This window comes from Prionailurus viverrinus, chromosome D1, assembly GCF_022837055.1.
Source record: "Prionailurus viverrinus isolate Anna chromosome D1, UM_Priviv_1.0, whole genome shotgun sequence".
NCBI lineage: Eukaryota > Metazoa > Chordata > Mammalia > Carnivora > Felidae > Prionailurus > Prionailurus viverrinus.
In genome coordinates this window covers 104,673,248-104,699,242 of record NC_062570.1, presented here as the reverse complement: position 1 = coordinate 104,699,242, position 25,995 = coordinate 104,673,248, and the positions used below count along the sequence as shown (strand labels likewise).

The 25,995-nt window shown below is 41.3% G+C and overlaps 1 protein-coding gene across 2 annotated transcripts; it reads right to left on the bottom strand.

Moving 5' to 3' along the window:
* Positions 1 to 892: 892 nt before the first annotated feature.
* LOC125146975 (membrane-spanning 4-domains subfamily A member 3-like) lies at positions 893 to 16,605 on the bottom strand. Of its 2 annotated transcripts, XM_047823915.1 has the most exons (7): positions 16,354 to 16,604; positions 10,391 to 10,562; positions 9,607 to 9,741; positions 6,613 to 6,669; positions 4,541 to 4,699; positions 1,975 to 2,076; positions 893 to 1,351 (listed from the first exon to the last, which is right to left on the bottom strand). In XM_047823915.1, the coding sequence occupies exons 2-7, from the start codon at positions 10,544 to 10,546 to the stop codon at positions 1,322 to 1,324; spliced, it is 639 nt and encodes a 212-aa protein (XP_047679871.1). In that variant the 5' UTR covers positions 10,547 to 10,562; positions 16,354 to 16,604; the 3' UTR covers positions 893 to 1,321. The 2 variants fall into 2 exon arrangements, with proteins under 2 accessions (XP_047679871.1, XP_047679872.1); XM_047823916.1 differs by lacking the exon at positions 9,607 to 9,741 and having other exon boundaries at positions 16,354 to 16,605.
* Positions 16,606 to 25,995: the final 9,390 nt, after the last annotated feature.

Sequence of the window (25,995 nt, the reverse complement as noted above, 5' to 3'; positions counted from 1 at the left end):
TTCCCTAAATATTGCTGAATGGATTAAAAAAACATAAAAATATATAATATATATATTATATATATATAATATTGGTCCAGGGACCTATATTATATATACAATGAGTGTGTGTGTGTGTGTGTGTGTGTGTGTGTGTTCTGAAGAAGAGAGGCAACAATTAGTAGAGAAGAATATGAAAGAATTTTTGCCCATGTGGTAAACATGATGCTAAGAATAGCCTATGGGTATGAACCTACGGACATTATGAATGACTCAGCTCAGTATCAAGAGAGGGGAATTAACTTCTAAATCTGAAACATAAGCACTTCAGCAGAAGATAAATCGGGAACCAGATATATCTGGAGGAGACTTAACATCAAACTGCCACCTTAAAAAGACAGCCATTGATGTCACCAGGGGGATGGGAGGAGCCACAATGGAAGTGAGGGTTTCTGCCATCCTCCCTGCACATCTGACCACCGTCCCACCCCAGCCTTAACAGCAGTGGCGGCACCAACAACGGCCACTTAGTACTTGTGGTTCTACGTACCACTTACAAGGGCTGAAGCCTTATAACAACTGATGAGGTAGTCCATTGATATTACACCTATTTTATGGATGAGGAAAAACAGGTCAGGGAGCTTAAGCAACTTGCTCAACTTCACACAGGTAACAAGTGACGGTATCACAATTTAAACCCAGATCTGTAAGGATCTAAAGCCCTTATTCCTTACTTCTCCGTTTTACAGTTTCTCGCCATCCTTTGAAGAACAAATGTTGATTGATATTGCTCTCAAAGTCCCCGATCGACACCATCGCTTACGTGTCAGGGCTTGTGGGAATCTCAGAAGCTGACCGAAATAAAACCTCTGAGACATGACCCTACCCCCCTCAAATGTGAGAAAAAATGATCTTAACGATGATAATGATGATTTTTTATTTGAGGTTTTACAATGCTGACGTCAGCTAAAGTCAAGAAGCATTTTTCTGCAATGCAAAAAACATCTGACTCGTTTTCCTTCTCAATGGGTGGTTCGGAGTTGGATTTAGAGAGAATTCATAAAACGGGAATTATTCTGCCTGCTTCCTTTAAACCTTGTAAGGCAATGGAGTAGGTGGGTAAGAAGAAAGAGCACCGATTATGGGAACAACTTTGGAGTGGTGAGCACAGAATTTACAAAAACAAAAAAGTTGAGTCAGATATTCAAGTTTCTCATGCTTCGTGCCGTAAAGAGAGGAGGCTCCTGTCTTCCTGAGGTCTTTGATGAAGCTCTGACTCATTGGAGAGTTGAGGTTGAACTTCCTTGCTCTCAGATTTAGTTTCATCAGGAGGCATTTCTGCTTACACAGAATTACCAGGTGAGGAAATCGCCTGGAAAATAAAACATCAGTCTCCAAGAAAAGGATCATCATCTCCCTCTCCTTCCATCCCTTCCTTAATCATCATGATTATCGTCAATAATATGTGTTCACTGATTACTACTATGCTAAAGTTTTATATACATAGTCCTCACAACAAATGTCAGAAGACAATGAAAATGTTTTCATCTTATAGGTGAGTTACCTAAAATCTAGAAAGAATTCATGGTTTTTCCTGGGTATACAGTTAGAAACTGACAGGTTACATGGAAATTATTGAACTTAATTATATCTGTATAAAAATATGTTAAATATTATTATTATATTATTATATTGTAGTAACTGTATTTTTATTGATATTGTCATTTATTATCACACTAATTATATTACTATAAGATCATACTGTGATGTTATAAATGTATTGAATATTATTTTAAATATATTGTTTCCGGTTAGATTTTCACATCAGAATCCTTTTCCAGCCTTCATTCCATCCCTCACTTTCCTACCATGTCTAACTCCAGGAACCCCACAAATCTTTACTACAAAAAAGTATATCTTTTCAACTCTGGAAGTCGGAGAGAACCTTAAACCTTAGCAGACCATGTGAATTATTAGTCATGGAAACAAACTCACCTCTCTGGAATTACATGCGTTTTCTGCACACCACATGGCTGAAACAGAGATGCTGATGCATAATTCCAGCAAGGTAAGGATGAGCATTAGAGACATGATGCCCTAGGAGATATGATCCCTCATATGACACATAGTACAAACATTCAGAGGGAAAACATGTCATCAAGAAACCAAATATAACATCTCCCTCCATTAAAACAGAACAAAGTGAACCATAGATTAGGTTTAAGACACAGGCACACACCAACATTCTTTAAGAGACACCTCATCAACCTAAAAACATAGAAACTGGGGCCTGGGGGGCTCAGTTGGTTAAGTGTCTGACTCTTGATTTTGGCTCAGGTCATGATCTCACGGTTCGTGGGATCAAGCCCCATGTTGGACTCTCTGCTGACAGCATTGCCCTGGTTGGGATTCTCTCTCTCCCTCTCTCTCTCTGCCTCTCCCCTGTGTACCCCCTCTCTCTCTCTCTCAAAATAAATAAATAAACTTTAAAAATAAGTAAATAATGGGGCACCTGGGTGGCTCAGTCGGTTGAGCGTCTGACTTCAGCCCAGGTCATGATCTCGTGGTCTGTGGGTTCGAGCCCCACATCGGGCTCTGTGCTGACAGCTCGGAGCCCGGAGCCTGTTTCAGATTCTGTGTCTCCCTCTCTCTCTGCCCCTCCCCTGTTCATGCTCTGTCTCTCTGTGTCTCAAAAATAAATAAACGTTAAAAAAAATTTTTTTAAATAAGTAAATAATAAATAGATAAATGGAAAAAATTTACCTGGAGAGAGAGATACATTGCATTTTTTATCAACCACGTGAAGTGGTCACAGCTGAAGAGGCTGTAAAGGCAAAATTCTGATATTCTTGCTAACGTCTAGGAATGTGAGTCATAGCCAACTAAAGAAATGAGTAGGTAGTTCAGAACAATGGACAAAAATGACCCCCCACCATTTCATTAATGGGATTTTATTAGAAGGTTTATGTGTCTATGCCATCCCTAGAAACTAAACACTAAACTGAAATATTAAACACAAAATTACTAGACTAGCGATCCTGCTATTATCACTGAGGCACCTCGAAGGAGAAGCAAACACAAGATTGCTCCAGAAGGAAAATACTACAAAACCCACCTGAAAACAACAACAACAACAACAACAAAAAAAAACCCAGACCCATAGAAATATAAACTTAGATAATTAACAATACATTTCAGAAAGAAAAAAAATGAGGCACAAACTTCTTTGCCAGCAAACAGGAGGACTGGGAGTCAGGCAGTAAAAATAGGTCATCAAATAGGTCATCACGGAGAAAAAAGGCAAATTTAAAGGAAAACCTTAATTCTAAATTGACCTCAGAAGAGGGAGAATATCTAACGCAAACAACAACATCATTTGAAAAGTTTCTTAGGGAGCTTCCCTTTAAAAATAATATACCAGGGCGCCTGGGTGGCGCAGTCGGTTAAGCGTCCGACTTCAGCCAGGTCACGATCTCGCGGTCTGTGAGTTCGAGCCCCGCGTCGGGCTCTGGGCTGATGGCTCAGAGCCTGGAGCCTGTTTCTGATTCTGTGTCTCCCTCTCTCTCTGCCCCTCCCCCGTTCATGCTCTGTCTCTCTCTGTCCCAAAAATAAATAAATGTTGAAAAAAAAATTAAAAATAATATACCCCCAAAATTCCAACGTGAAGTACCACATTCCAAACTTCAGTGACTCATGATTCAAAAATCCCAGGTCACAGAGAACACTGTAAATCTCCCAAGTCAGTTTTATTAAGTAAGATATGAAATTTAAAAAATTTCATTTAATCTCTCTGGGGAGTGTAATAGTAGCAGCAGCAATAAATACTAATATTATAACACCATGTGCACTGGTTTTTTTTTTTTTTTTAATGTTTACTTATTTTTGAGAGAGAGAGACAGAGTGTGAGCAGGGGAGGGGCAGAGAGAGAAGGAGACACAGAATCCGAAGCAGGCTCCAGGCTCTGAGCTGTCAGCACAGAGCCCGATGTGGGGCTCGAACTCATGGACCGCGAGACCATGACCTGAGCCGAAGTCGGACGCTCAACCAACTGAGCCACCCAGGCGTCCCAATGTGCACTGTTTTAATTGCTCATCAAATATGAACTTGTTTAACCCTTACATCAACCCTGTGAGATTGATACTATTACCATCCTCATATCAAAGATGAGCAAATTGGGGCGCCTGGGTGGCTCGGTCTGTTAGGCATCCGACTTCAGCTCGGGTCACGATCTCACAGTTTGTGGGTTCAAGCTCCGCATCCGGCTCTGTGCTGACAGCTCAGAGCCTGGACCCTGCTTCACATTCTGTGTCTCCCTCTCTCTCTGCTCCTCCCCTACTCATACTCTGTCTCTCTCTCTCTCTCTCTCTCAAAAACTAATAATAATAAAAAAAAAAAAGATGAGCACATTGAAACACTATCTAATTTGCCCTTCATTGTAGAGCTAATAAGTGGCAAAGCCCAGATTCAAATCAAGGTAGCATGATACCCGATATGATATTCTTCTGTACATTTGAGATCATTTGGAATATTTTATAATTAAACATAATTTTTGAAAACATACGTTTGATAAGACGTCCATGCAAATGCATAAGTCCAGTGACTGTGAAGACGGACATTCCTTGAGAGAATACTTATTAACTGCTAAATTGATCGAGACCATAACAAACCCAACTAGAGCAATGGTAGTGCTGGCAATATTCATTCCAAAATTGTGTTCCACCTAAAAAAAGAACAGGAATTTTCAATTAATATAGGAAGCACAAGCTTCCTTCCTTTGGTAGCAATTCATTTAAACCCCCATCTAAGACCTGCGGGTCTTAAGAAGAACTTTGGTTCTTACTCTGAGGAAAATAGAGTCCCTGGAGGATTTTGAGCAAAGGGGCAATGCAGTTAGATTAATGGGAGCACTGAGGTCTCAAGCAGGACTAGTGTAGACAGGGCCAGCGGTAGAAGCAAGGAACCCGCTTAAGAAAGATGGTGTCTGACTGGATGAGAAACAGTCAAAGTCAGATTTAGCTTGAACATAGGGCCAACAGGATGTGTGAATCAATTGGATTCAAGATTGTCAAAGAAAGAGAAGTCAGGGATAATCCTCAGGGTTTGGGCCTGGGAATCTGGAAGGAGGGAGTGCCCATCAGCTGATATGGGGAGGAAATGGAGGGAGAAGGTTGGAGGAGGAAGATTAGGATAGAGTTTGGGAGATTTTAGAACTCTTAAGTGGAAGCAATGAGATCCACCGGCCTGTTGCCCAGAGGGAGATCTAGGCTGGAAGTGTTTATTTCAGGGTTGTGGGCACGCAATGTCACTTGAAGCCAGGAGCATGGATGAGGTCACCAAAGGAGTGAGTAGGGCAGGTAACAAGGAATTGAGTTCTGGGGCACCCCAACTTTTGAAGGTCAGAGAGAAGCAAAGGAAAGGAGATTGAGAAGGGGACACTGAAAAGACAAGAGGAAACCAGCTAATGGAAGTGATCTAGAAGCTAAATGAAGAAATCATTGGAAGGAGGAATGAGTGATCCACTGCGTACTAAATGCTGCCCATGAATCAAGTTAGATGAGGACCGGGAATTGATCTCTGCCTTGCCAACAGAGAAATCAGTAGTGATCTTAAGGAGAGTGTTTACAAAGATGTAACAGGGAAGAAAATAAAGCCTTATTATAAAACAATGCCCTTCCTGGGTAGATTGGAAGTTCTTACTCGATAGGTAGGGAAGAAAATAAAGCTTTATTGGAAAATAAAGCCCTTACTGAGTAGATTGGAACTGGAGACAGAGTGTAGACAATTCCTTTGAGGAGTTTAACTACAGAAGGAAAAGCAAATTGTGCCCGTAGCTATCAGGAGAAAATAAGGTCAAGGTATTTTTTTTCTGCTTAGATTAGTAACTGGATGCTGATAGGCTGATTGAAAAAATCTAGCAGAAAGACATTTGGAGTGATGCACTCAGGTGGGAAAAAAAGGAACAGAATCTAGTATTCAAATAGGGATGACAGCTTTGAAGAAAATCAGAGTCACCTACGGTAAGAAGTTAGAATAAAAAACGAATCGGTTCAGACCTGTTCTGTGAAGTGGATGTTAGAGAGGGCATCTGAATGTTCTTTTCTAAGGGCTTGGGTTTCTCAGAATAGGGAGCAAGGTCATCAACAGAGAATAAAGGTAAAAGAAAAGGGATTGGTGTTCAAGGTGGCCATCCATGGAGAAGGCAGAGTGAATGAGCTAGGAAAGGCGTGTAGCTGGCAGAGAGATGATTTAGTGAGAACACATAACAGGGACTTATGAAGTGTATAAGGAATCACTAAAGGAATAGAACTTTTGGCTTTTGGGTGTGGACTTAGTGGTGGGAAAGGGTACACTCAAAGTAGTTAGAATTAGTCAAGTTTCACAACACACAAAAATCAAGAAGCCTTTTTCTGAGCTTCAGATTCATCAAATATTCAAAGTAACCATCCCAGGAATCATTCACAATCTCCATGATTTTCTGATAATTTACCATCTGAATGCCTTAAGAGAATTTTCTTGTGCATTACACAAGACTCAGTCTCTCAGTTGAATTCACCAACCTCTCTCTCTTGTTATTAATGGGTAACTTATTTCTAGTTCCACAATCATAGGAATACAGGAAGAACTGCCACTTACCAACTTTTTTGTGGGCTTTCTCCCAGCTGCAACAGACAAGGATCCTGAAACAATAAACTGTTTAAACACAGGAAATGAAACAGATAAGAGAACATTAAGTCTCAACCATTTTCATTTTGTCCTCCGTCAATTAGTAGATATCTAGCAATGGTTGCATAAAATTTCTTTCTAAAATTCACACTCTATCACAGAGAATTATACTCGATGTTGCTCATCATTTTGTATGAATAAAAATTTTAATTAGTTAAAATTTTGAGCAGACATGTGATATTTTATTACATCTGTTTTTATACATTATATGAGCGTGCATACTTTAAAAACATAAGATAAAGACATATATGTAATGTGATATAATTATCTTTATGCTTATACTTATATTAAATGTAAATAATATTTATTTACATACACATGCATATATAACGTCATTCTCATATTCTGACTCAAGCTTCAGATGAGGGTTTGATTTATTGGATTAGATGTTCTGAAAGAACTTCAGCAAGTCTGTCTACATTGCTATACCCACTCATTTTAAGTGATTATTTTGATAAGCTATTATTTTCATGACTCTAATTTTATAAAGTGAATTCTCTACAAGTTGATGGCTTTCTCAAAATTTCAAGCTGTTTTATACCCCACAAATTCTTAAAACAATTTGCCAAGTCATGCCTATGGTTTGAGGGCAAAGTTGCCAAAATCATGGAGAGCAAGAGCTGGCTCCATAGATTCAATTCTCGAATATTCTGCCTGAACACAAAGGAACAGGCTTCGGATTCCACGTCAAATAACAAGATGGTTATCACGAGAAAGTTCAGGGTCACTAGAGCTTTATGGTCGAGAGCATATGCACCCTGACCCTATCTTCAGCTTGTATTCATTCAGTCACCTAGGCTCAGTTTTTGCCTACTTTCTTTTTCTGTAAAATAGAGATGTGCATATCCCCATGTTAATATTACTGACCTTATAGCTATATGGGGATGGAATGAAATGATACATGATGATGTCTTGGAAATTGGCCCGGCCCACCTAAAGCACTTGTATTATTAACAATAGCTAAGGTTTTTATGTATTTTTTCCCCATTTAAAAATGGCCCCAAAAGAGGGCCCCCATGTTATTTCTACTATCTTACTGAAGAAACTAAAGGGTAAGAACTTAGATATTTTTCTCAAAGGTCAATAAGGATGGGTAAGAGGAAGATTGGTTCATAGAAGGAATCACATGGTCAATAAACAGCAGGGCCCATATACAGAGGGAAGGGGAGGGAGACAGGGGTGTAGTTGCAGGTAAGACCAGATAATGTCGTGGATCTTAGACTTTACTCCATCAGCGATAGAGCTGGGGCAAAGCTTCCAGTGATGGGAATCCAATGGTCAGATTTGAACCTTCATGCTGAGGATGCTTTCAAAGAATGAGCTCTGGCTTCCTGACCACATTTTTCCAACATACTGACCCCAGCTTTCTGAGAAAAGAAAACTCTTTCCTGATGGAATAACTGAAACACTTCACCATCCTCTGTTCTACAATATGGAAGTTTTCCATTTAGATAGTCAGGATTCATTATGCAGAGAAAATGTGTACTTCAGGTTTTCTAGAAAAATTCAGACTCCAAGTATTTCATCAAAATGATAGTAGGAACTATCTAAAAATTTCAGAAATGTTAAATCCAAATTACGTGTTTTATACTGCATCCAGAAACTGAATGTCATCTTTTGTCAGCATATGAGATTGTTGACAAATTATGAGCAGTTTTGTTTTAAAGAAGATCTGAAGGTCGATGATTCTGAAAAACTAAACTCATGAATAAATTAGAGCCCCAGATTTGCTATAAATTTATATCTTCTTCATTTGCCAATTACACGTTCCATTTACTATTTTCAACTAAACTTGCCCATCTTGGATTTCATGGTAGTCTGAGACCAAACACTTATAAATTCTCAAAGGTCTAACACCAGAATAGACAAGAAAAAAAAAAAAATTAGTGTCTGAATAGCAAATAGTTCCAACTAATTATCTTTTTAAAAAGAAAACAGGGGCGCCTGGGTGGCGCAGTCGGTTAAGCGTCCGACTTCAGCCAGGTCACGATCTCGCGGTCTGTGAGTTCGAGCCCCGCGTCGGGCCCTGGGCTGATGGCTCAGAGCCTGGAGCCTGTTTCCGATTCTGTGTCTCCCTCTCTCTCTGCCCCTCCCCCGTTCATGCTCTGTCTCTCGCTGTCCCAAAAATAAATAAACGTTGAAAAAAAAATTAAAAAAAAAAAATAAAAAGAAAACATCAGGTAGTTGATAATCAAATAACAAATTTATTTATTCAAATAAATTTTAAAACCACCTAGAACCAAAGCCTATTTTATTGATTCCGTTTTGACTCAAATAGGGGAAATCAGTCTTCTGATTTCCAGACTGTAATCAGCAGGCAAATCTCTTATCTCCCAAACCAGGACTCTCTTGACTGCACAAGACAATTCACCAATACTCATTTTTCATTTGATTTTCTTAGCATCCATAAATGTAATAGCTGGATTTAATGCATGAATACATCAAGTTAATGTTTGAGACTTAATTTGTACTCAGCAAATGTGATTTCTCTTACTCAGGAAGGCACTTTGTTTTTTTGGTTTTTTTTTTTTTAATTTTTTTTTTTCAACGTTTATTCATTTTTGGGACAGAGAGAGACAGAGCATGAACGGGGGAGGGGCAGAGAGAGAGGGAGACACAGAATCGGAAACAGGCTCCAGGCTCCGAGCCATCAGCCCAGAGCCTGACGCGGGGCTCGAACTCACGGACCGCGAGATCGTGACCTGGCTGAAGTCGGACGCCCAACCGACTGCGCCACCCAGGCGCCCCAGGCACTTTGTTTTTAAAAGTTGTGTAAGGAATTACAAATCAAACCCACAGCATGCAATCTCCAAATAACCTAAAAACAACACTTTAATAATCTAACACATTTCTAGCAGTGGTATCTAAGAAACGATCTATGGTCAGGGGAACATGAATACGCACAAAAACAGCACCCCATAGTGGGTAGCCTGTGTAGAAGACCAAGAAAAACGGGCGGAAGGCACGAAATATGCTTTGTAAGGAACCTAGAAAAACACCCAGAGCCAGAATTGTTGCTCCATTCATGATCTGGACGGCCTATAAGAAGGAAAAAAGAAAAAAAAAAAGCATAATGGTCATGTACTAGTGTCCATGGAGAAGAGACCATTTGAATTTTCTTCAGAAAGGAGATATCATTGCTGGAAATGATGACAATGTCAAGCTTAACTGGGCAAGGCCTTATTCTGGGAGGTTTTTGTTCTATGCCATTCCCACCGATCCCAATGGCAGCCCTTCATCACCACGTCTCTCCCTCCTCCTGTCCATTCTCACAAACTCCTTCCAGACAGTGGTAGAAAAGTAGAGGCAATATGGCTGGCAACACAGACGGGGTCAAATATCTTCCTAGCACACCTTGGGGGCATAGTATGATGAAGGCACTCAGACATTAAACAGCAGTTCATCCAAGCTTTCGTCAATCCAATTTTTAGATCTAAAATATGGAAGGCATTCATAAGAACTCAGCCTCCCGAGGTGGTGGTCAGACTGGAGTCCATTCTCCAATGCTGACAGGACAGTTCCTACTCCCCAGGTCTAAAATGGGTCCCAGTCTTTTCTTAAAGAAGCAACATTATTGACTTAGTGATGAATAATTCAGAAATCTCTCCTGATGAGGATAGACAAGGTTTTCCACATGCTATTTATTTTCTTCTGTCTTAAACCAATTTGTAAACTAAAGATGACCTACCCCAAGGGCCTGTAACTTCTCCTTCTGGTGATTTTGTGATCCATTAATGGGCTGGTAGACAGAGTTATTCACCACCTCTGGTTCCACCTGGCTCGCTGGGGTACCACCTGCTGAGGCTGCCTCCAGTTCTGCATTCTCATCTCCTCGGGAGGCCATCTGGGGTTATTGATGGCTATCACAGAAAAGAAATCCAAAGGTTTGATGTTTTCCCTTTCCCCACCAGCTACAATTTTTTGAGTGCAACAGAAGGGTTCATTTCCGTCCATACATCAAAATGACTCTCCACAAATGGAGCATCAATTTACATTGTTGAATTTCATTTTGTCTTGGAGTAGTAGACACCATCAAACTACTGTAGTAAGTCTAAGTGCCTCACATAACTTTGAAACAGTGAAGTGTGATTCCTTTCTCATTTTTTATATGTATGTATACATTACATAGCCCCTCTTTCTTCAAATCAATCCTGGACAACCAGACAGGTGGTTTCACTGAAAGTTGATCTCTTGGTTGAGGAAAATGACTTTGGTCACCTCCCTATAATAACAAGAAGTATAATTTATTGAGTTGCTACTACATGCCAGGTACTGTCTGGTTGCTGTGACCGTGTTAACATATTTAATCCTCCCAACAATCTATGTTGCGATACTATTATTCCGATTTTAAAGATGAAAAAATTGAAGCATAGAGAGGTCAGATAACTTACCCACACTTAACACAGCTCATAACTGAGTTCAGCTCTATTAGGGACATTCTTTTTTTTTTTTTTTTTTTAATTTTTTTTTTTCAACGTTTATTTATTTTTGGGATAGAGAGAGACAGAGCATGAACGGGGGAGGGGCAGAGAGAGAGGGAGACACAGAATCGGAAACAGGCTCCAGGCTCTGAGCCATCAGCCCAGGGCCCGACGCGGGGCTCGAACTCACAGACCGCGAGATCGTGACCTGGCTGAAGTTGGACGCTCAACCGACTGCGCCACCCAGGCGCCCCTATTAGGGACATTCTACTTTAAGGTCGAACATTTTTTAATCGTTATGCTATATAGTACTATATGGAAGATACCGTTCTGGGTCACCGTTCGGTACAGCGGAAAGAGTTTAAGCACTGTGGAAGAGACGAATCTAAATCCAAATTTGGCCACTTATTAGTTGTGTGATCTAGTAATGGGAGCCTGTGTTCACAAATGTAAAATGAAAATAATTTTAATTTCATATTAACATGGCAAGAGGCAACTTTGATAAGGTCTGAAGTCCCTAACCTAATAGACAGTTGGTAAATGTTAACTTTAACTCATACTCTGCCTTGTGGCAAAAAAAAAAAAAAAAAGACTCAAAGTATTGTATATAAGGTTCACCAAACAACCACCTCAATCATTACACCCAAAAAAGATGTGTCGCTAAAATATACACTGGGGGCGCCTGAGTGGCTCAGTTGGTTAAATGTCTGACTCGGTTTCAGCTCAGATCACCATCTCATGGTTTATGAGTTCAAGCCCCACATCAAGCTCTGCACTTTCAGTGACTTGGGATTCTCTCTCTCTGTCTCTCTCTCTCTCTGTCTCTCAGAATAAATAAATAAACTAAACTAAATTAAATATATATATATATATATATATATATATATATATATACACACACACACAGTGTGTTCAATCTTGAGCAATATAACTTCCTAGTGGGAAAACTGATAAAGGGAAACTTGTTTCAGATGGAGTCAGAACGCCACAACAGGGGCTTCTCGTGCCCTGTCCCTCCTCCTCAGTTGTAGACCCAACAGGAAGAGAAGCACTTGGCATCTTCCAAGTCAATACCACTTTACTATCCCAGAGAAGAGCAGCCCAGCCAACAAGAGGCTGTCACAACTAAAAGCTACTCTATTTCCAAGTCCCAGTCTGCTGCAAGGGACTTTTTGTGTGTAACAGTAACTCCTAATTCCCCTCTTTCCCTCTATAAAAGAGCAGTTCCTTCTCTTTGTTGTCTGGACTCACATATGATTTTGTGTTAGCTTGTTTGTCCTAAATTGCAATTCTCTACTCTTCCTGAATAAACCCATTTTTGCTAGTAAAATAACTGATAACAGGCTTCTCCAACATAAAGTGATTGCAAAATGCTTCTCTGCTTTTACAACTGATGAGGTGGACAGTAGGAGATTAACCACAGGGGCACCTGGGTGGCTCAGTCGGTTAAGCGTCTGACTCTTGATTTTGGCTCAGGTCACAATCTCACAGTTTATGAGTTCAAGCCCCACATCGGGCTCTGTGCTGACAGTGCAGAGCCTGCTTGGGATTCTCTCTACCCCTACTCCACTTGCTCTCTGTCTCTCTCAAAATAAATAAATAAGCTTAAAAAAGCTTTTTTTTAAAAAAAAAAAAAGAGAGATTAACTACAAACCCATTATATACTGCTGAATTCTGCCAAAACTATTGACTTTGAGTTTAGAATGGTTTCTTAATTTCTACTTTTTGTTGCAAATTGTACGGCAGATCTATTTTTCTAATAATTTCACTCACTTTTATCAGATTAGATCCATGCTGCTTCCTTTCAGGATAAGGTTTACCTTTCCAGTTCTCTATCATAAAGGGTATGTGTCATGCTTATTTATTCACAAAGGCGCTAAGAAGGTGAAAGTCAGAACACATTCTCCTTTAACTTTATCACATTGAAAATTGCTATTTTACCTCTCATCAAAATGTCCTGCCAATACTGATTTCCATGCTAGCATTTAGGTACACGCTCTGTTTAAACACTGATAAATACAGAATGACAAGGAACCCTTACCTTCCATGTTCAATACTATGCACGGAATCCAAGAAGGAGGAAATATCAAAAAGTTGACAGCAAAGTCTATTTTAATAAATACCTAATGTAATCCTGGTCAGGATGTATAATAATAAGAATGGCCAAACAGGGCCACCTGGGTGGCTCAGTCAGTTAAGCGTCTGACTTCAGCTCAGGTCATGATCTCGAGATCCATGAGTTCGAGCCCCACATCAGGCTCTTGCTGACAACTCAGAGCCTGGAGCCTGCTTTGGATTCTGTGTCTTCCTCTCCCTCCGCCCCTCCCCTGCTCGTGCTCTGTCTCTCTCACTCTCAAAAATAAACAAACGTAAAACAAAAATTTTTTAATTCCCTCAAATCCCTCTCTCATCTATGTTGAACATCACCTTGCAAAGCTCAGGCTTAACATTTATCCATTGGGAAATATGTATATATATACATTTTTTTTAAGATTTTATTCTTTTTTAAGTGATCTCCACACCCAACATGGGGCCCAGATTCACAACCTCAAGATCAAGAGTTGCATGCTTCACTGACAGCCAACCACATGCCCTGGGAAATACAACTATATTTTACATAAGATATCTACCTCGCTAAAATGTATTAATGTGGAGAGCGGTGCTCCTTCATGATCAGATACCTGCTTTCCTGTTAGTCTAGCTTCACGCCTCCCCCTCCCTATCTCACAGCTCTGTCCAGCCATGTTTTATTTCTTTTAATGCCCCCCAAGCATCAAGTTCTCAAAAGTCTTCAACTCTCCTTCTCAGTATTATTCCTCTCTTCCTGAAACACGTTTTCCCTCAAGCTCCACCTAGAAAATTTCTGCTCTTCTTCCAGACTGACTCTCAGTCCACATGCCACGCTTTCCTGAGGGAAGCCATCTTGAGTCCTGGTCGGGTCTGGAGGAAGCCTCCCCTTTATTACCTCAGGACGCCCTGCCCTCTGCTTCCCTTTCCCTACTACTTACGTGTCTGAACCTCAACTGACTGGATGTTCACCTGTATCTGATGTCTTCCCATCCTGGTAACCCCAGGGCCTAGATCTGTGTCTGTCACATGCTGCGCACTCAGCAAATACATGCTTAATAAGTAAATGAACTTTTGGGGGCGCCTGGGTGGCGCAGTCGGTTAAGCGTCCGACTTCAGCCAGGTCACCATCTCGCGGTCTGTGAGTTGGAGCCCCGCGTCAGGCTCTGGGCTGATGGCTCGGAGCCTGGAGCCTGTTTCCGATTCTGTGTCTCCCTCTCTCTCTGCCCCTCCCCCGTTCATGCTCTGTCTCTCTCTCCGTCCCAAAAATTAAAAAATTAAAAAAAAAAAACGTTGAAAAAATAAAATAATATAAAATAAATGAACTTTTGGTCCAGCTTGATGTAGCCATGCTTTATGAATGATAAGTGAAATATGTTTGTGAGGATTGGAGCCTCTCATACAGAGAAACTCCCGACTAGTTCTGGAAGGAGGAAATCTATCATTTATTTTTTAAGTTTATTTATTTATTTTTCTTGAGAGAGAGAGAAAGCTGGAGTGGGGGAGAATCAGAGAGAGAGAGGAGAGAGCAAGAATCCCACACAGGCTCCACACCAAGAACACAGAGCCCAATGCAGGGCTCAAACCCACAAACCACAGGGTCATGACCTGAGCCAAATTCAAGAGTCAGATGCTTAATTGACTGAGCCACCCAGGCACCCCTCTAGCCACATCATTTAATTTGACTTTTTTATTTTGTTATTTTGTTTATTTATTTATTTTGAGAGAGAGAGCACAAACAGAGGAGGGGCAGAGATGGGAGGGGTGGGGGGAGAGAATCCCAAGCAGGCTCGTGCTGTTTGCGCTAAGCCCAATGTGGGGCTTGAACTCATGAGCCATGAAATCATGACCTAGGCTGAAACCAAGAGTCAGATGCTGAACCAACTCAGCCACCCAGGTACCTCTTGATTTTTTAAAATAACTATAAATGGGGTGCCTGTGTGGCTCAGTCGGTTAAGCCTCTGACTTCAGCTCAGGCCATGCTCTCATCGTTCATGGGTTCAAGCCCCATGATGTGCTCTGGGCTGACGGCCCAGAGCCTGGAGCCTGCTTCAGATCCTGTGTCTCAGTCTCTCTCTGCCCCTCCCCTGCTCACACTCTCTCTCTCTCTCTCTCAAAGGTAAATAAACATTAAAGAATAAATAAATAAAAATAAAATAACTATACATATCAAAGAGAATTTTCATGCTTCAGGCAAAATAAACTATGTTCAATAATGTGGTCAATTGATGGGGCGCCTGGGTGGCGCAGTCGGTTAAGCGTCCGACTTCAGCCAGGTCACGATCTCGCGGTCCGTGAGTTCGAGCCCTGCGTCAGGCCCTGGGCTGATGGCTCAGAGCCTAGAGCCTGTTTCCGATTCTGTGTCTCCCTCTCTCTCTGCCCCTCCCCCGTTCATGCTCTGTCTCTCGCTGTCCCAAAAATAAATAAACGTTGAAAAAAAAAAATTAAAAAAAAAAAATAATGTGGTCAATTGAGCTTTTTTTTTTAATGGGAGAAGTGTAGATTTCCTGAGAACCCATTAAGTTCACCTATCTGGCTTTTAGTGTGTGTCAGGCATTGCACTAAATGCTTTACCCATTTAACCACCATATGTCTCACACATCCATATAAATAGGTACTGCTGCTATGATACTTTCCATTTTGCAGGCGAGAAAGTGGAACACCAGGAGACTTAAGTAATTTGCCAAAACCCACAAGGCCAGCAATTTCAGGAGCTGGAGACCCGAACCTGGCAATCTGGCTTTCAGAGTATCGTTACCGTCCCTCTGAGCTCATGCAGAAACTCATTTACTAAATCCTTACTTCAGATGTGTCCAGACCATCCCTCATTCCCACAGCCGGCAGCCGAATTTGGAGGCAGCCACTTGGATTATATATATCTAAGAGGTGTGTGTGTGTGTGTGTGTGTGTGTGTGTAGATGGTGTCCACGCCCATGTCTTTCCAAAGAAATAACTAGACAATTATGTCCAACATTTTGAACACCAGAGGAACAATCAGACTCTAAGGGGAAGCCATGCTCGCAGCTGAAAGTTCCAAATCTCTACGTGACAACCAACCAGAACACTCTGCAGACATCCTCACGGCCCACTGACTCTCCTGGGTGGCACCCAGGAGACAAGAAAAAAGGGGGCTTTCTCTGAAGAGCGAATCTGTAGGGTTTACCTTGGAGGCTTCAAGCGTTGGAAGACGTCTTGCCTCTGAAGCCGAGTAGGAGACGCTCAGTAATGACAGCGACGGTGTCCTTTCTGGAAAACTGCAGCCTCTTTGGACTCAGGCTTAACATACCTTTGCCTGAGGCAACACTCTAGAGGAGTCGGTGAAAATGTGGTGCTGGCTGACTGAAGAGTGTGCCAACCACACGGGCACCTGGGACCACTCTGCTTTCACTGCGTGTCCCCAAGGCTTGCCGTTGATTAGGAAACTGGCAGCAGGAGTAACCGTCTGCTGGCCCTGTGACATTGCTTAACATATGGTTGGACCAAGAAATGCAAGCAGGAAGTACAGGGAGATGGGTGGGAAAGTGTCGTGGGATGGGGGGTGTCGAACAGTCACTTGCCCAGTAAGAAAAGAACGAAGTCAGATAGTAAAAGCAGCGTCTGGAGGAGGGAGGGTGGTCACACACATCCTTACGTTCAATTCTCACAGGCTTAGACAGGCTGGTTCGTCTGCCAACATCAAAGATACAAAAATTAGGCAAATTGTAGTTTAATGGCATTGAATGATTGCTGCGTACCAGTCGTCACTCTAAATGCCCTGCGCGCATTAACTCACTTCAGCCTCACAATGACTCCAGGCCGAGGTACAACGGGTAACCCAATCTCACAGAAGAGAAAACTATGGCATAGAAATGTTAACCAGCTTTCCTAACCGGATCCAGTGCCCGGCCAAGCTGTGTGCAAACCTCAAGCTCTGGGTAGGGTGAGGTCAGGGTCATGCCTGCTACTCCCAGTGTGATTTGTAAATAATGATGCCTCCTGGGGTGCCTGGGTGGCTCAGTCGGTTAAGCATCTGAGGTCAGCTCAGGTCATGATCTCATGGTTTGTGCGTTTGAGCCTCACGTCGGGCTCTGTGCTGACAATGCTGAGCCTGCTTGGGATTCTTTCTCTCTCTCTCTCTCTCCCTTTTTCTCTCTGTCCCTCCCTCACTTGCTCTCTCTCTCTTAAAATAAATAAAGTTGAAAATAAATAAAGAGGGGCACCTGGGTGGCTCTGTCAGTTAAGTGTCCGGCTTCAGCTCGGGTCATGATCTTGAGGTTTGTGAGTTCGAGCCCCTCGTCGGGCTCCGTGCTGACAGCTCGGGGCCTGGAGCCAGCTTTGGATTGTGTCTCCCTCTCCCTTTCCCTCTCCCCCTCCCCCGCTCATTCTCTGTCTCTGTCTCTCAAAAATAAATATACATTTCCTTGGGGCGCCTGGGTGGCGCAGTCGGTTAAGCGTCCGACTTCAGCCAGGTCACGATCTCGCGGTCCGTGAGTTCGAGCCCCGCTTCGGGCTCTGGGCTGATGGCTCAGAGCCTGGAGCCTGTTTTCGATTCTGTGTCTCCCTCTCTCTCTGCTCCTCCCCCGTTCATGCTCTGTCTCTCTCTGTCCCAAAAATAAATAAACGTTGAAAAAAAAATTAAAAATATATATATACATTTCCTTAAATTTAATAAACAAATTAATTAATTAATAAAGCTTCTCCTCACTTTCAAAAGTACCCCAGCTCAGAAGATACATTATTGGGAAAATGAATAAAAAGAAACCTCGTTTGTGAAAATGGTGTTGGGAAGCCAAAAGCAGGCAGCTCTCATGGCCTACTGCTTCCCCGGAATGGCAGAGCCCACAGGAAGAGACCTCCCTTCTCAAGCCATACTATTTTGCCTTCTTTAACACCCAGCAGAAGGAAGAAAGGTGTTTCTCACCTCACCACCTTCTCCTGGCAACAGCCCAGCCAATGAGAGACAGTCACACTCAGCCAACAAGGAGCCCCTACACTTAGAATTCCCTTTTTCCCCCAATGGACTTTTTGTTTCTAACAGCCCTCCCCAGCTCCACCCCTTTCTCGATAAAAGAGTGGTCTTCCCTTTCCTTTTGAGGATTTTCCTATGGTTTGCTGTAGCTTGCTTTTGTCACGTTGCAATTCCCTACTATTCCTGCACCAACCCATTTTTGCTGGTGAAATGACTGGCAGTTTTATTTTTAGGCTTAACATTCCACAATCATCCTAAATAAATAAAGTGCCCTTAAATAGATGATGGGAAGATCAGAGCCAAGAGGCAGTAGGGCAATAAATCACATGTGGAGATTCAAAATGCAATCTTTAGGAAGGTCACAGGACAGAGCCTGGAGGCGGCAGCCCATGACTGGGTGAGGTCCTCATTCTAGAAACTGGAGCAGAAGGGGAAACTTGGTCACGAAAAGAGAAAAAGAGGCCGGGTACCATGACCGAAGGAGTGCTCTGGGAGGGGACATGGTGAACTTGGACTCTGAATATGAAGTGAGTGGAGGCCTGGCATCCAGAGAAATGTAATCGTGTGCAAGAGCTCAGGGCTGGTACCCAAGACTGGAGTAGGGACTCTGGAGCTTTGGATGACAGAGAAACTCTAAACATAAGGAAATAGCTAACAGGATGGCAGCAAAAGTTATGTTCCTCATGTTTCACTTTAGCCAGAGCCATTGCAAATGGAATACTGATGAAACAGCAGGAGGAGGAGAAGGCGGGGGGGGGGGGGGGGGGGGAGACAGGGGATGTAGGGAGGGGGAGGAAGTGAGGGATGAAGAAAAGGAGAAGGAGGAGGGAGAGGAGGAGGAGAAGGAAGAGGAAGAATAAGAAGGGAAAAGACAAGAAAGTGCTCTCAGGGAAGGAGAGGAAGAAATATGAGTAAGTGAGGAAAGGAGTAGTTCCTTTTAACATACTCGTTTTAAATTAAGAACTGTAGAAAAAAAAAAGAGCTCTGAAAGGAAGTTAATTAAACTCTAAGACTTCAGTTGTCTCGTTTGTAAATGTAAGACCATAGTACCCACCTTAGAGAACAGCACGTATAAAGATTAAATGACAGAATGCATGCAGAGGTCTTAGCAACCAAGATCTTTACATGCATTGGAAATAAATGAATAAAAATGGGAAGGCTCTTCAGTTCCTTAGAGAGAGAGAGAGAGAGATTATGGGAAACTGCTTTCACAATTTGCACAGATGACTTCTGCTGGTGTGCAATAGTCCCTAATTTCAAGAGAAAATGTTTTCAAGGATGCTGACTAGCTTTTGGTGCTGCAATAACATAATGAATAATCAAGCTCAAAATTCAAGTTGTTAATTTCCAAAAGGAAAAAAAAAATGAATCTTGATTTGAATGAAGTCAATATTCCAGCTGTTCATCCACATGGGACCCATTAAGACCTTGAAAAGTGATACATTTCTCAAGCCTTGTTTGTCTTAATCCAGTTACTAAGTACTGTTTGCATCCTTGCTTTTATCCCTACACCCAAGTGCATGCTAATGTGTGCACATACCTACTAAAATCATGCTCTTCTTGGGGCAGTACCTTTATATATCTTAGTAAGCATATGTATTCTTGTTAAGAAAAAAAAATTAGTTAACCATCTAAAATCTCTGACTTTGAAATATGTTCAATGTGTCTGGCTCATTGCTTACTAGTTTATAGCTTTGCAAGTTTCTAAGTCCCTGCTTGGAAACCATGCCCTGCCAGGTGTGACGTTACTTAGTATAATCATAAGACAATAAAAGGTTGTGGTAGACAAATATTGATGTTACTAGGGTCTGGAAATAGTGAGCCATCAAATAAAATGAAACCAATGATCAGAAACAAGCCTTATTCTTTCCTGTTTTAGCCTCATGCTATTTTTTTAGACAAGGCGGGGAAATACACTTGTACAGATCTAGTCTTAGACTTTGGAGGAAGGCATTGCATTTTTAGAGTTGCTCAGGAAACCAGGAAGAGTTATCATGATATTTGTTGGCAAAAAGAGAAATAGCCTACATAGAAAACATTAGTATAGTGTTCCTCCTCAACTTCCAACTACCTCGTGGAATCATTTGGGTGAGCCTCGCTCACCAAAGAAGGACTGTCTCTATTCTCAGTTGTTCTCACTGTAGTAAAAGAGCACTGGAGACAGGTTTAAGAACTTGTTCAAGGGCCAAAGGGTTTAGGAGATACTCAAAGCTGAGCAATCCTCAGATCCCAAGCCACAACTGGGGAATATCCTCAGAGTCAATGAGTGGGGTGGTTCCCAAAAGGTAGCTAGGGGTCTGACTTGTCTAGGGGGTCTGGTGACTGAGTAATGGCCCCCTCACCACCAAGAATGATGTTTGATCAACTCAACACCCCTAAAACAAATAATACAGTGAAGAAATGGGCAGAAGAGACAAATAGACACCTTTCTAAAGAAGACATCCAGATGGCTAACAGACACATGAAAAGATGCTCATCTTCAGGGAAATACAACTCAAAACCACAATGAAATACCACCTCACACCTGTCAGAATGGCTAAAATGAACATATCAGGAAACAACAGATGTTGGTGAGGAAGTGGAGAAAGGGGAACCCTTTTGCACTGTTGGTGGGAATGCAAACTGGTGCAGCCACTCTGGAAAACAGTATGGAGGTTCCTCAAAAAAGTTAAAAATAGAACTACCCTATGACCCAGCAATTAGATTACTAGGTATTTGTCCAAAGAATACAAAAATGCTGATTTGAAGGGGCACATGCTCCCCAATGTTTATAGCAGTGCTATCAACAATAGCCAAATTATGGGAAGAACCCAGATGTCCATCAACTAATGAATGGATAAAGAAAATGTGATATATATATCATATATATATATATCATATATATATCATATATATGTATACATATGATATATATCACATTTATCATATGTCAAATGTGATATATATATCACATTTATATATATATCATATATATATATGTATACATATATATATACATATTCAAATACTAGTCAGCAATCAAAGAGAATGAAATCTTGCCATTTGCAACAACGTGGATGGAACTAGAGTGTATTATGCTAAGCAAAATAAGTCAGGCAGAGAAAGACAAATATCATATGATTTCACTCATGTGGAATTTAAGAAACAACGGATGAACATAGGGGAAGGGAAGGAAAAATAAGATAAAAACAGAGAGGGAGGCAAACCATAAGAAAATCTTAAATACAGAGAACAAACTGAGGGTTGCTGAAAGTTAGGTGGGTAGAGGGATGGGCTAGATGGGTGATGGACATTAAGGAGGGCACCTGTGATGAGCACTGGGTGTTAAGTGTAAGTGACGAATCACCAGGTTCTACTCCTGAAACCAACACTACACTGTATATTAAATAACTTGAACTTAAATAAATACATTTTTTAAAAAGTTTCCAAATTAAGAAAAAAAAATAATTTTGTGTAATCAATGTCCAGGACAGTCTTAAAGATCCGCATGCTGCTGACTGAAGGATCAAAGTGGTCTCACTGAATTAGCACTGGCAGGTGCCTGGTGGGAGCATAGCTGCTTCTCAAGTGTCAGATGCCCATGTGGAAGCTGGAGGGAGCAGCCTAGTCAGAAGGAGCCCAGATCTCTATCTTTCAGGCCCCAAGGAAGAGTAAAGGTCTAATTTCCATGCCAGTTGATGAGAGAGGGGACCCTAGGAGACACCAGTGAGGGGGACATTGAGGAGAAGATCCATGTTTAGGAGCCTCATATAAGCCACAGTGAATCCCTGCCCAGACCAGGGGCTTTGCATAAAACCTTGTGAGCAAGAACCCCTAGTCCTGCAACAGAAGGGATAGTCTTGTCTGAAGAATGCTATGGGTGGAAGATGAAGCACTTCATGTGGGGACTTTATCCCAGGAACAAGAGAAAGGGCAGGAAGGTCTACTGCACAAAGCCAAGTCCATAGCAGTCTCTGCATAGAAACCACGCCCATTGGAAACCAGCCCTGTCTTCATGGGCAGTGGGGACACTGAGATGCAGGAAGGCATACCAGCTGCTGGCCTTGTCTGGAACAAGATCCTGGGTCTTAGACATGAACCTCTAATGTGGGAAAAAAGTAGCAGAAGAAGGAGCTTCTGGCCTGGGTAGGGCCCATAAGTGAGTGACTACAGGCCTTTGGTCCAGCCTATTACATCAGCAGACACATGTTCAATCAATATTCAGGACTAATTGGAAGATGCATAGGCACCCACTTCTATTTCTAATCAGGATATGAATTTGGCAAGATGTAGTGCTAGCAAAGGGGTCACATGAAAACACAATCATTTTGATTATAGAGCCTGTATTTCTTCTACTCTTCCAACGTAGTAGCCCCAAATCAAAAGATCATATTGAATGAAATAGAATGAAAAATAGTGATATTTTAAAAGGTCTCCCCATAAATAAAGAGTGATCCTGAACTATGAAAAATATTGATATTCAAAAGGTCTCCCCATAAATAAAGAGTGATCCTGAACTATGAAAAGTACTGATATTTAAAAGTCCTCCCCATAAATAAAGAGTGATCAGTGCAAGTCGGAGGGTTCTGTGTTGTGTATAAACATTAGAATTCCTTAGTGTCTACTGCTTTTCTTCTTTGGAGAAGACTGAAAAGGTATTTTAGGGTCAAAAGCTGTTTCTGAAGGAAATAGACCCTATGCTGTTCTAGTCAGATTATTCTGTTGACAACTCATAGGAAATAAAGTCCAAAGCTAATAGAGAAATAAGAACCAACAGAGTAGTGATCATTCACTCACACTGCTAGAACACTGCTTTGCTCTGGCTGGATTCCTTGGGAACAGAGTTTCCAGATAAAATTCAAAAGTCCCAGTTAAATTTTAATTTCAGGAAAACAACAATTTAAAAATATATATAAATATGTTCCATATGATATTTGATTATTTAAATAAAGTCTCAAGTATTGCATGGAATATAATTATAACAATAATAATGTTACCAGAAATCCAAGTTTAACTAGGCATCCTGTATTCTGATCTGCTAAATATCCTACACCTTACTTAGGGCACAGATTCCACTCGATTCTCTTGGATTATTCCTATTGCCAGACATGTTGTAGGCTCTATGCTACCACTCTGCCTCTCAGCCCACCATGGTATTAGACTTCTGGTTTATAAGTGGCTATGGGGCTCCTCAGGAAAGAGCAAAAGAGTTGGCAGCAAGCCCCAAGTGAAGCATATCTACAGGGATCCCACCCTGATGGATCTGCCCCAACTTATTGGCCAAGTAGACCTTCTGAGCATCTTCCAGTGGCTTCTTGGTAAGTCATTCTCTGAGTAAGCCATCAAGTTACTCTTGCCTCCTCAGAGTCAGCCTGCAGATTTTTACTGGGTAGTTTGGGGGCCTTTTAATGGGCTATTTGGGGAACTCCCTGCAAGCTGTGATCAAGAGCTTACCTGGGTCCATCCCTAGATGGGCTGTGATTGAACTACTCAAGTGTAAGATGTTGGGTGCCTCAGTCCAAATGTCTTTAGATCTGTACTGCTCTCCCCCCACTTCGTGTTTCCATCTCCTTTCCATCTTTCCACTAAAATCCCTATTGGCCTTCTCAATACTTTTTCTTTTAAGAGTGTGTATTTCACAGAACAATTTTAATTCTTTTTTTTTTAGTTTATTTGTTTATTTTGAGAGAGAGAGAGAGAGAGAGAGAGAGAGAAGGGGAGGGTCAGAGAGAGAGAAAGAGAGAGAGAGAGAGAGAGAGAGAGAGAAAATCCCAAGCAGGCTCCACAGTGTCAGCACAGAGTCCGAGGTGGGGCTCGAACTCACTAGCTGTGAGATCATGACCAGAGCCAAAACCAAGAGTCAGACACTTAACCAACTCAGCCACCCAGGCACCCTGAACAATTTTCATTTTCTAATAAAACAATAAATTCCAGTCAAAATTCTAACTGATATACATTAAATGTACCTCCATGCAGTTGGGTTCATATGGGATGGAGGTATTGTGCCTTGTAGTCAGGCTAGCATATTTTCTATGTCAGGTTCATTGAACTGTAATACAGTAAATTTCCTCCTTTTTCAGGTGTATAGTCTTCTACATTTAGCTAACATTCATAGAAGCGTAAACACTACTGTAATCAAGCTAAAACAGCTACACATCTACTAATTCTTGGCATGTTGAACTTTTTTCTTTTTATCAACAATTGATCTGGAACTCAATCATGTCACTAAAACCTACTTCTCAAGAAAAAGAAGCCTTACTCTCACCTGTCCCTTGGCACTTCCCAAGGAAAGCAGGAATACATTTGCAAAAGGGAAATCGGCAGCTTTTAAGCATATGAGGTAATCAATACTAACTCTTTGATAAGTTGTAATTATGCTAAGTCCAGCTTTGCCTCGGGCCGAACTGAAAAACAAAGTACCTATTATTATATTGGCTTTGTAAATGTTCTGAAGCAGAGAATGAACATATACACAAAACCTTACATTGCTATGGAGACTCAGGGCAGGCTACCTGCTACAAATTTACAAGAGGAACGTTTAACAACAGAGACATTCTTGTGATTTTATTTCCATTTTTTGATTTCCAAAAAGGACTGGCAATTATTTAAGGGACACCTTAACCAAAAGAATTATTTTGAGACTGTGCAATCTTTGCATGTTCGACTTTTCAACCCACCAGCTCTTGTGATATATTGCCCAAATTGAGAAACCAACAGTAGATTTTATACACATTCGCCTGCCTGAATGATGGTGAAAGCATCTGTACATAGGGTGAGGTCATAAAATAGATACAGACTGAAATGTTGGGCTCCTGATGTTGGGCTCCTGATGCCTGGGTGGGGGAGGGTCTTAAGACTCACAGTGGAGTTCACCTGAGTGAGAAATAAACTTTTGCTCATTTCAGCCACTGACATTTGAGGTCAGATTCTTGTAACAGAACCTAATCAATACTATCTGGTGCGGCGGAGAAACAAGCTTATACTGTTTTGTACAACTGGCAGTGTAAGACCTTAAATCTGAATTCACTGACTCCTAGATTCGAACTGTTCAACAACAGTCAAATTACTCTCAACTATTATTCAAGAATAGTCTGGGGTTGATGATTTTCCTTAAATAACTTTAAAAAAAAGAAGCACACAAGATTACATAAGCAAACAACAACAACAAAAATCCATAAAGCAGTGGCGGGGGCAGGGTGGAACAAAGGACTTGTTCATATATTTTTAAATTAATTCTAGAAATACAGACTTGATTTAATAAGCTCTTATATATTTTGCGCACAATGAAAGAAGAAAATTAAATGGCATTTGATGGAATTCGGTTAAGAAAAGAGATCCCACAATCATATTCTACCCGTTGCTTTATTTTCTCAAATGGCATTCAAGGTGGTCTTCAACTAATCCAGTTAATGGTTACCTTGACATCTCAGCAAATGGGAAAAATGTCCTTCCGATCTTCAGTCTCCCCAATATTAGTATATATTATTACTATCTGTACAATTGCCTGAGCAAGACATCTAGTTGTCATGCTTCATTATGATTTATTTCCAAACCTACTTTAAATCCATTTGGAAATTCTTTTTTCTATTTCCAAAACACATAGAAAATTAGTCCATATATTTTCCATTTCTACTGCCACAAAGGCATGATAACATCATCACTTGCCTTAATTACTTATAAAATTCTTACAATGCCTCTAAGCTACTGCTCTTATCCATTGTTCATAGGGTAATAAGATTGATTTTTAATAATTTGTTTTGAGAGAGGGCAAGTGGGGGAGGGGCAGAAAGAGGGGGACCGGATCTGAAGCGAGCTTTGTAGTGACGGCAGAGAGCCCAATGTGGGGCTCGAGCTCATGAACCATGAAATCATGACCCG

What these genes read in the sequence shown, in the direction of transcription:
- LOC125146975 (XM_047823915.1), bottom strand. Translation starts at nt 10,546, where the DNA reads ATGGCCTCCCGAGGAGATGAGAATGCAGAACTGGAGGCAGCCTCAGCA. An exon ending in AGAAGTTACAGGCCCTTGGG is followed by an intron (nt 9,742 to 10,390) that starts GTAGGTCATCTT and finishes TCCTTCTTATAG; the next exon opens with GCCGTCCAGATCATGAATGG. An exon ending in ACGCATGTAATTCCAGAGAG is followed by an intron (nt 1,352 to 1,974) that starts GTGAGTTTGTTT and finishes TTTATTTTCCAG; the next exon opens with GCGATTTCCTCACCTGGTAA.